The 10,015-nt window shown below is 47.2% G+C and overlaps 1 protein-coding gene across 1 annotated transcript; it reads left to right on the forward strand.

Moving 5' to 3' along the window:
• Positions 1-2,680: 2,680 nt before the first annotated feature.
• LOC122240816 lies at positions 2,681-8,154 on the forward strand. The gene is given in 8 exon segments (XM_042993906.1): positions 2,681-3,253; positions 3,371-4,145; positions 4,148-5,379; positions 5,444-5,487; positions 6,098-6,528; positions 6,531-6,575; positions 6,578-6,980; positions 6,982-8,154. Coding segments are annotated over 8 exon segments (4,458 nt in total). The 3' UTR covers positions 7,937-8,154.
• Positions 8,155-10,015: the final 1,861 nt, after the last annotated feature.

Consider the following 10,015-nt stretch of genomic DNA (forward strand, 5'->3'; position numbering starts at 1 on the left):
TTCCAAAATCAAAAGTGAAAAAATTTGTTTTATATCCCTGACAAAGAATAACTCTCTAGATTTCTAATAGCACAGTAATAACTACTAAAGAAAGAAAATAATTAGTCTAAAATAAATCTAGACAATTTAAAATTTATGCAGTTTCTAATCAGATGATTCCTCCTTGAGAACTCTTCAATGAAGGAAATAAACTTAGAAATATTCCCAGATTTATTGTATTTGTGTGAGCTATATGTCAACATACCTGGCTATATTCTTACTTGGCAGGATTCATTGTTATTTTTAAGATTCTTTTCTTTAGAAATGTGAAATATATGAGATAACCTAGTGTTATTTTCATGAATGCTTATTTCTGAATATTTTTCCCCACTCTTCTTGCTTGCAGAGTATTCTTTTTGGAAATAACTCACTTAAATCCCTAAACCTGTTCTACCCAACTCTCTTTACTTGCATTTACTTTACACTGTTGTTATTTTAGAAGCTATTCTTTGTAGGATTCTTTTGTATGTCTTACTTCATTCTTTTTGAATCAAATTCACATTTTTTCCCAGATATTTATCTGTCATTTTAGTTAAATTCCTTGACAGTGAACTAATCTATTTTCTATTTAGTTGATGAGATCTTTCCAGCAAATTGCAGTTACTATTTATAGAAAAACAAGATATTTGCAAACATCCATTTTTCACAGGAGTATAATCTTAGTGTTTTTTCTAGAAGTAACTGCAAATGTGATCCAGGTTTTACTTATGTTTTTCACCCCATTTCACATGTCATGAAATAATGGACAGTTTCTCCAACATGTCTACTTCTCCCAGTGAGAACATTACTGAGAATTCCCCCAAAATATATAAAACCATACAGAGTTCACATTTAGCAACAATGATGAAAAACATTATGGAAAGATAAATCATCCACTTAAAATATATACCTAGTAAGGAACCCTTATATATTCTTCTAGTGGAATATTCTGCCGAAAACACAATACTATTTGATCATAATTCTGGACTGTCTTGAAAATGAAGAGAGTTTTATTCATAATGATCATCATTCCATGACAAATGTAGTTTAAACAGGTGTGAAGCAATCTGACAGATTCAAGCTGTCTCACAGTGTGTTGTCCCATTGGCACAGCTACACTTAACAAGCCTGGGTCAAGTCCTCAGTTCTGTCTGTCTGGAAAGTCAATTTCATTTATTCAACTAAGGGTATGTAGACACTATGAAACAAACCTATGATGACAAAATTTAAAGGAAACTGGTTTCTCCAGTCTTTTCTCCCTTCATTCTGTCTCTCCTACCTCTCCCTCCCCCCTACTTGTTTCACTCAGATTAACTTTCTGTTTTACAAATGCATAAGCATTTGCAATTCTGTGACTTTTCTCATGCTATATACTGCTTAAAATATCTATCCCCATTCTTTCTGCTGAACACTTACTCATACTTCCAAACCCAGCCTAAAATGTGAACCATTTTGTGAAATGAATGTGAAAAGCAATCTACACATTCAATGCAATCCCAATCAAAATAGCACCAGAATTCTTCTCAGACCTAGAACACACAATCCTAAAATTTGTATGGAACCACAATAGACTCTGAATAGCCAAAGTAGTGTTGAAAAAGAAAACCAAAGCTGGAGGCATCACAATCCCGGACTTGAGCCTGTACTACAAAGCTGTAACCATCAAGACAGTATAGTACTGGCACAAGAACAGACAAAAGACCAATAGAATAGAATAGAGAACCCAGAAATGGACCCACAAATATATGGCCAACTAATCTTCGACAAAGCAGGAAAGAGTATCCAATGGAAAAAAGACAGTCTCTTTAGCAAATGGTGCTGGGAGAACTGGACAGCAACTGAGAGACTAAGAGAAAAATTACCAGGTGTACTCACAACTGCAGAGAAAAGACCTCCCCACCCCCCACCCCCCCCCACCCCCCGCCATTCCGGAACCAGCCAGGGCGTGCCCGGTTGTGGTCTGACCTAAAGGCGGGAACCAATCAAGTTCTGCTGAGTGTTCAAATTTAAATGTCAACCAATAACAGCTCTGTAACCGTGAAAAATCCCTAACTTGTCTGTGCCTGTCTATAAAAGAAGCTGTAAGATCCTGGCTTGGGACCTCTTACCGTCACCGGTAACGAGTGCGCGGAGGTCCGGGTTCAAACCTGTAATAAACGACCCTTGCCACTTGGCTTTGACTCTGGACTCTGGTGGTTTGTTCTTGGGGGTCTTTCGAATTTGGGCATATCATTTGGGGGCTCGTCTGGGATCCCCCCAAGCCCACCAGACCCCAAGTCAATGGATCGTCCCTGAGACCGATCGGTAAGTGAGCCGGCTCTGTCCGTTTCTGTTTGTCTGTTCGTTTCTGGCTCTCCCGCACGGGATCTGTATCGGTGACTGACACAGCCCTGGCGGACGCGCTATAGGGCAGTCGGTCGGGTCCAGTAGGAGACGTCCACTGGCACCCATCTGGGGCACCTTTTTGGGCCCATCGGAATTCTTCTGTTCGGGTGGCGGACACCCGAAACGCGCTAGCGATCTAAGTATTGTGTTCTCTATTCTATTATCTTTAAGTGTTAAACCCCTTCTCATTCACAGGTGACCTGGCCTGGCCCAGCCAGAAATCCTCATAACTTTGCTGTTTCTCCTTTTAATCCTTTCCTCCACCTCCAGGATACAGATGGGCCAATCTCAAAGCACTCCCCATTCTCTCCTTGTTGCTAACTTCAGGGATGTTAGAACCAGGGGACAGAATTTGAGTTTAGACATCCGGCGGGGAAAATTAATAACCCTCTGCCACTCCGAATGGCCAACCTTTGGCGTTGGATGGCCAACCGAAGGAACTTTCTGCCTCCCTATAATTGCTAAGGTGAAATCAAAGATTTTTCTATCGGGTCGCAAAGGACACCCGGATCAGATTCCCTACATTCTTGTATGGCAGAATTTAGTGGAAAATCCACCCCCTTGGTTGGCCCCCTTCCTATCCTCAGGAATGTATAAGGTCCTTGCCATGCGGCCTGCAGATCCCCCAAAATCAAGGACGCCAGCCGCGCCCTTGTATTCCATATTGCCCAATAGTCAGGACCTACTATCCCTAGACCCTCCGCCCTATCATCCCCCTCCCCTCGTACTCCAGGCCCTGCCCGCAGCAGCCGCTCCACCAGTCGCCCCGCTAGTTGCCCCCCCCAGGGGAACCGGTAGGACGGGAAGCGGCAGCTGCGCCAGAACCAGGAGGACAGGAGGCAGCAGCTGCGCCGGGCCCCATTGAAAACGAGACCAACCGCGAGGGGCCAGCCGGCTGAACCCCGGGCGCACCCAACGTGAGCCAAACCCTCACCTCCCCAACTCCACTGTGGCCCTACCCCTGCAGGAAATAGGACGCCCCGATGAAACAGGCAACCCCCGACTCCAGTATTGGCCCTTTTCCACCAGTGACCTTTACAACTGGAAAACACAGAACGCTCGATTCTCTGATAACCCTAAAGACCTAATAGCTCTTTTAGACAGTGTCATGTTCACCCACCAGCCCACCTGGGACGACTGTCAGCAGCTCCTCTGCATCCTGTTCACTACAGAGGAGCGAGAGAGGATCCAATTAGAAGCAAGAAAGCTGGTTCCTGGAGACGACGGTCAGCCGACATCTAACCCTGACCTCATTAATGCAGCTTTCCCCCTAACCAGACCTCCACAGGACAAATGGGACTACAACACGGCAGAAGGTAGGGGAAGGTTACTCATTTATCGCCAGACTCTGATGGCGGGTCTCCGGGCTGCAGCTCGCAAACCCACCAATTTGGCTAAGGTATATTCGGTCATACAGGGAAAGGCAGAGAGTCCAGCTGCTTACTTAGAGAGATTAATGGAAGCCTTTAGGCAGTTTACCCCCATGGATCCAGAAGCCTTTAGGCAGTTTACCCCCATGGATCCAGAAGTCCCTGAGAACCAGGCTGCTGTCCTTATGTCCTTTGTAAATCAAGCAGCTCCTGACATTAAGAAAAAACTCCAAAGGCTAGAGGATTTAGAAGGTAAACAGATCCAGGATCTGCTCCGTATAGCACAACGGGTCTACAACAACTGGGACGCCCCAGAAGAGAGACAGATCAAGGCCACAGAGAAAATGACTAAAGTCCTGGCCGCTATAGTCCAGAAAGAACAGCCACCCCCAGAAGGCACTCAAACAACATGCCCTCCCAGGCAGCACTTAAAGATCAATGCGCCTATTGTAAAGAAAAAGGCCATTGGATATGAGAATGCCCCAAGAAGAAACAACCCCGCCCCAGCCAAGGACAATGGCAGCCTAAAATAGCCCCCATACTGTTTACCCAAGATACAAAATAGGGAGGACGGGGTTTGGATCTCCTCCCCGAACCTAGGGTAACATTGCAAGTGGAGGGGATCCCGGTCCAGTTCCTAGTTGATACCGGGGCACAGCACTCAGTTCTGGTCAAGCCCCATGGAAAAGTATCTGAAAAATCATCCTGGGTACAAGGGGCCACCGGAATAAAGAAGTACCCCTGGACAACTCAGAGGACTGTGGACTTAGGAACTGGGAAGGTAACCCACTCCTTCCTGGTCATTCCCGACAGCCCCTGCCCCCTGTTGGGGAGGGATTTGCTTACCAAAATGGGGGCCCAAATTCATTTCCAACTGGGGGGACCCACAGTGACTGACTTCCACAACCAACCCATATCTGTACTCACTGTGAAACTAGATGAATATAGGCTCCATCAGGAACCCACTCCTCTGGATCAGGGCATCGAGCCCTGGCTTCAACGCTTCCCAGATGCGTGGGCAGAAACGGGTGGTATGGGGCTAGCAAAACATCGCCCAGCCCTATTTATAGAGGTCAAGCCCGGGATGGACCCCGTCCTCATGCGCCAATACCCTATGCCCGTGGAAGCCAAAAATGGCATCACACCGCATATCCGCCGCCTCCTTGACTTCGGGGTCCTACGCACCTGCCACTCAGCATGGAATACCCCCCTGCTGCCTGTGCGCAAACCCAACAGCAGGGAATACAGACCAGTGCAGGACCTGAGAGAAGTCAATAAGCGGGTGATGGACATACATCCAACCGTTCCTAACCCCTATACTCTCCTGAGCGCCCTCAGCCCAGAAAAACAATGGTATACTGTTCTGGATCTAAAAGATGCTTTTTTCAGCCTACCACTAGCGTCTAAAAGTCAAGAGCTATTTGCATTCGAGTGGACAGATCCAGACAGGGGCATAAATGGCCAGCTCACTTGGACCAGATTGCCACAAGGATTCAAAAACTCTCCAACCCTGTTCGACGAGGCTCTACATGAAGATTTAAGTGAGTACAGACAACAACACCCTAATATAACTCTCCTACAGTACTTTGATGATCTCTTAATAGCTGCCGAGACACCCGAAGGCTGCATCCAGGGAACCGAAGGTCTCCTGCGAACTCTGGGAACGTTAGGCTACCGCGCCTCAGCAAAGAAGGCTCAGATCTGCAAGTCAGAGGTAACTTACCTGGGTTACTTACTGAGAGGGGGGCAACGCTGGCTAACGGATGCCCGGAAGGAGACTGTCCTTCGTATTCCCAGACCGCAGACACCACGGCAGGTGAGGGAATTCCTAGGGTCGGCTGGGTTCTGCAGACTATGGATACCAGGGTTTGCTGAATTAGCAAAACCTTTATACCAGGCAACAAAAGATCAACAGCCCTTTAGTTGGACGGAAGAAGCCGAACAGGACTTCCAACAAATTAAAACTGCTCTGCTATCAGCACCAGCCCTGGGACTCCCCGATGTCTCCAAACCCTTCCACCTATATGTAGATGAAAACTGAGGCATAGCTAAGGCAGTGCTAACCCAGCATTTGGGTCTTGGTGCAGACCAGTAGCCTATCTGTCTAAAAAGCTAGATCCAGTGGCCGCCGGATGGCCACCCTGTCTCCGGATGATTGCAGCCACTGCCCTAATGGTAAAGGACGCTGATAAGCTGACCATGGGTCAAGAGCTACAAGTCACCACCCTGCATGCCATCGAGGGCATCCTCAAGCAGCCGCCTGACCAATGGCTGAGCAATGCCCGACTCACTCATTACCAGGGACTGCTGTTGACCCCCCTCAGGGTCATCTTCACCCCCCCAACGGCCCTGAACCCAGCATCACTGCTGCCAGACCCAGACATGGGAACCCCACTTCATGACTGCGCCGACATACTGGCTCAAGTTTATGGGGTCCGGGAGGACTTGCAGGACCAACCATTATCGGATGTGGATGCCATCTGGTTCACTGATGGAAGCAGCTTCGTTCACCAGGGACAAAGGTATACGGGGGCGGCCATAACTTCAGAAACCGAGGTGGTTTGGGCAGAAGCCCTACCCCCCGGAACCTCGGCCCAGAAGGCTGAACTAATAGCCTTAATCCAGGCCCTAAAATTAGGAAGAGACCGCAAGCTAACCATGTACACTGATAGCCGATATGCCTTTGCCACCGCTCATGTACGTGGGGCGATATACAGAGAACGGGGGCTCCTCACAGCTGAAGGGAAAGACATCAAAAAAAAGAAGAGATTCTAGCCTTGCTAGCAGCCTTATGGGAACCCAAAAGCTAGCGATTGTGCATTGCCCAGGACACCAGAAGACAACCGACCCAGTTTCCCGGGGCAACAATTTGGCTGATCAGACTGCAAAAAACATAGCTCGGCCCCCGGCGCAATTGCTGACCCTACAGCTGCCAGACCCCAAACCCCAGGAATTGCCCCCCAGCCCTGAGTATTCAGAAAGTGACATTCAATGGATGAGTAAACTTCCTATGACCTGAATCAAAGATGGCTGGTGGAGAGACTCCAAAAGCAGCATTATACTCCCAGATAAACTAGGATGGCAAGTTCTAGAGCGGATCCATCGCAGCACCCACTTAGGTTCCCGGCGAATGTTGGACTTACTGAGACAGACTGGACTAAAAATCAGAAATGTCTCTGATAAGGTCGATCAAGTAGTCACTAAATGTAGTGTGCCAACTCAACAATGCGAGTAGCAATCCTCAGACAACAGGGGTAAGACAAAGAGGGAGCAGACCGGGGACCTAATGGGAAGTAGATTTCACTGAGGTAAAACCAGGAAAATATGGATATAAGTATTTGCTAATTTTTGTAGATACCTTTTCAGGATGGACTGAAGCCTTTCCAACCAAGAATGAAACGGCGCAGATTGTAGCCAAAAAGATCCTGGAAGAAATCCTGCCCAGGTATGGTTTTCCAGTAATGATAGGGTCAGACAATGGACCTGCATTTGTCTCTAAGGTAAGTCAGGGACTGGCTTCCATACTTGGGGCTGATTGGAAATTACATTGTGCATACCGACCCCAAAGCTCAGGACAGGTAGAGAGAATGAACAGAACATTAAAGGAGACCCTAACCAAATTGACCATGGAGACTGGCGCTAATTGGGTGGTCCTTCTCCCCTACGCTCTGTTCAGGGTGCGTAATTCCCCATACAAACTGGGACTCACACCCTATGAAATAATACATGGTAGACCACTCCCCATCATCCCTAACCTAAAAGATAACCTTGTCAAAGCTGAGAACGATAATAGTCTTGAATTCTTTTTCTCCCTACAAGGCTTGCAGAGGGTCCATGAAGATGTATGGCCCAAATTAAAGGAACTCTATGAGACTGGACCCCCGCCTATTCCACATCAATTCCGGCCAGGGGATTGGGTCCTCGTCAAACGTCATCGGCAGGGAACTCTGGAGCCCAGGTGGAAAGAACCCTTCCAGGTCATCCTGACAACACCTACTGCCATCAAAGTAGACGGAATCGCCACCTGGATCCATTTTGCCCACGCCAAACCAGTGGACCCATTCTCAGACCTCATCGGACCTTCAAAGACAATCTGGACTGTTGATCGGACTAAGGACAATGCTTTAAAATTGACCCTATGCCACCAACGGACTGAGCCGTAACTATGGTACTTGCCATCCTCTTGATTGTTCTGCAAATTCTGTCTGTAAATCCAAACCCCCACACCCCCTATAATTTGACATGGGAAATTACTAACTTAGAGACTCATGAAATCTACAACAAAACCCTAGGAACTGCCCCATTAAATACCTGGTGGCCAGATTTATATTTTAATTTAGAAAAAGTTAGTCCATTAGAAGAAATGGAAGGAGGTAAATGGAGGCAACCGCTTAGGAGGGTGTCAGTAAGTAGAAATGGATTTTATGCATGTCCGGGATTTAGGACGGGGGTGATGAGGCACACATGTGGAGGGATCGAAACCCTCTACTGCACAGCCTGGAGTTGTGTCACCTCCAATGATGGGGAATGGAAGTGGAAAGTAAAACCCCAATTTATTGAAATGTCTTATGTCCAACCATGTACCTGCACCAGGTATGATGAAAACTGTAACCTTATTCGTGTAAGATTTACAGAGGAGGGGAAAAAGGACAGGTGGTGGGTCTCAGGACTCACTTGGGGACTCTACTTATATCAATATCCCCTCTTTGGGACTGCCATTCAAATAAAATTAAAAGTCTCCCCTCTTGTACAACCGGTGGGGCCAAATCAGGTATTGGGAAAAAAAAAAACAAACAGATAAGCCTATCCCCAGGAAGATCTCCACTACTCCCTCCAGCAGGACCCCCATCCTTACCCCAGTAGTAAAAGCACAAGCTATCCAAGAAAATCAGAACCCAGAAAGCATAGACTCCCTATGGAAATTGCTAACAGCAGCATATGAGGCCTTAAACCGGTCGGACCCTGAGGCAACAAGGGCCTGCCGGCTATGTTATGATATAAAACCCCCCTTCTACGAAGCCATAGGTCTAGCTGCCCATTTTTCACAATCAGGAGAAGAGTCGCCAGCAGCTTGCAAGTGGAATCGAAAGGGCCCCAGCCTCACACTGCAAGCGGTCACTGGCAATGGGACTTGTATAGGAAAGGTCCCCTCTAGCCATATCCAGCTTTGTGCCCCGACTAATTACTCTATAAATGAATCTAAATGGATAATTCCAGCTCCTGACGGTTGGTGGGTTTGTTCTAAGACAGGGCTTACCCAATGTGTTAGCAGGAATGTCTTTAATTCGTCAACAGAATATTGCATCATGGTATTAGTGTTTCCAAAGGTTATTTACCACCAAGAAAATGTTGTATATGATCTGTGGACAGAAGGGACGGAAGCAAGAAAGTCAATAAGAACAAAAGGGGAACACTTTACGGCCATAACCTTGGCCACCTTATTTGGCCTCGGTACTATAGGGCCAGGAACGGGGATCTCATCACTAGCCATCCAGCACTGGGGGTTCAACAGCCTAACGGCAGCCATTGATGAGGATATAGCCAGACTTGAGGACTCAATCTCGCACCTCGAAAAATCCCTAACTTCCCTTTCTGAAGTAGTCCTACAGAACCAAAGGGGGCTAGATCTAGTCTTCCTCCAACAAGGAGGTTTATGTGCAGACTTAAGAGAAGAATGTTGTTTTTATGCTGACCACACCCGAGTAGTCCGAGAGTCCATGGCTAAAGTTAGAGAAGGCCTGGCCAAATGGAAGCGTGAACGAGAACAACAACAAGGCTGGTTTGAGTCTTGGTTCAATCAGTCCCCATGGCTAGCCACCCTGCTTTCTGCTCTAGCTGGGCCCCTTATACTCCTCCTTCTCCTCCTCACCTTCGGGCCTTATATTATTAATAAACTAGTTGCCTTTATCAAAGACCGAGCTAACGTGATCCAACTGATGGTCCTTAGGACCCAATACCAACCTATCATTACCGAAACATTTGAGTCAGACACATAAGATCCAAGATTGGCTCTTAAGGCACCAAAGAAAGGGGGGAATGAGAGACTAAGAGAAAAATTACCAGGTGTACTCACAACTGCAAAGAAAAGACCTCCCCCCCTGCCCCCCCGCGCTGTTCCCGGAACCAGCCAGGGCGTGCCCGGTTGTGGTCTGACCTAAAGGCGGGAACCAATCAAGTTCTGCTGAGTGGTTTGAAAAAAAAGGCGGGAACCAATCAAGTTCTGCTGAGTGTTCAAATTTAAA

The sequence above is a fragment of the Panthera tigris genome, chromosome C1 (assembly GCF_018350195.1).
Source record: "Panthera tigris isolate Pti1 chromosome C1, P.tigris_Pti1_mat1.1, whole genome shotgun sequence".
In the NCBI taxonomy this organism is placed as follows: Eukaryota; Metazoa; Chordata; class Mammalia; order Carnivora; family Felidae; genus Panthera; species Panthera tigris.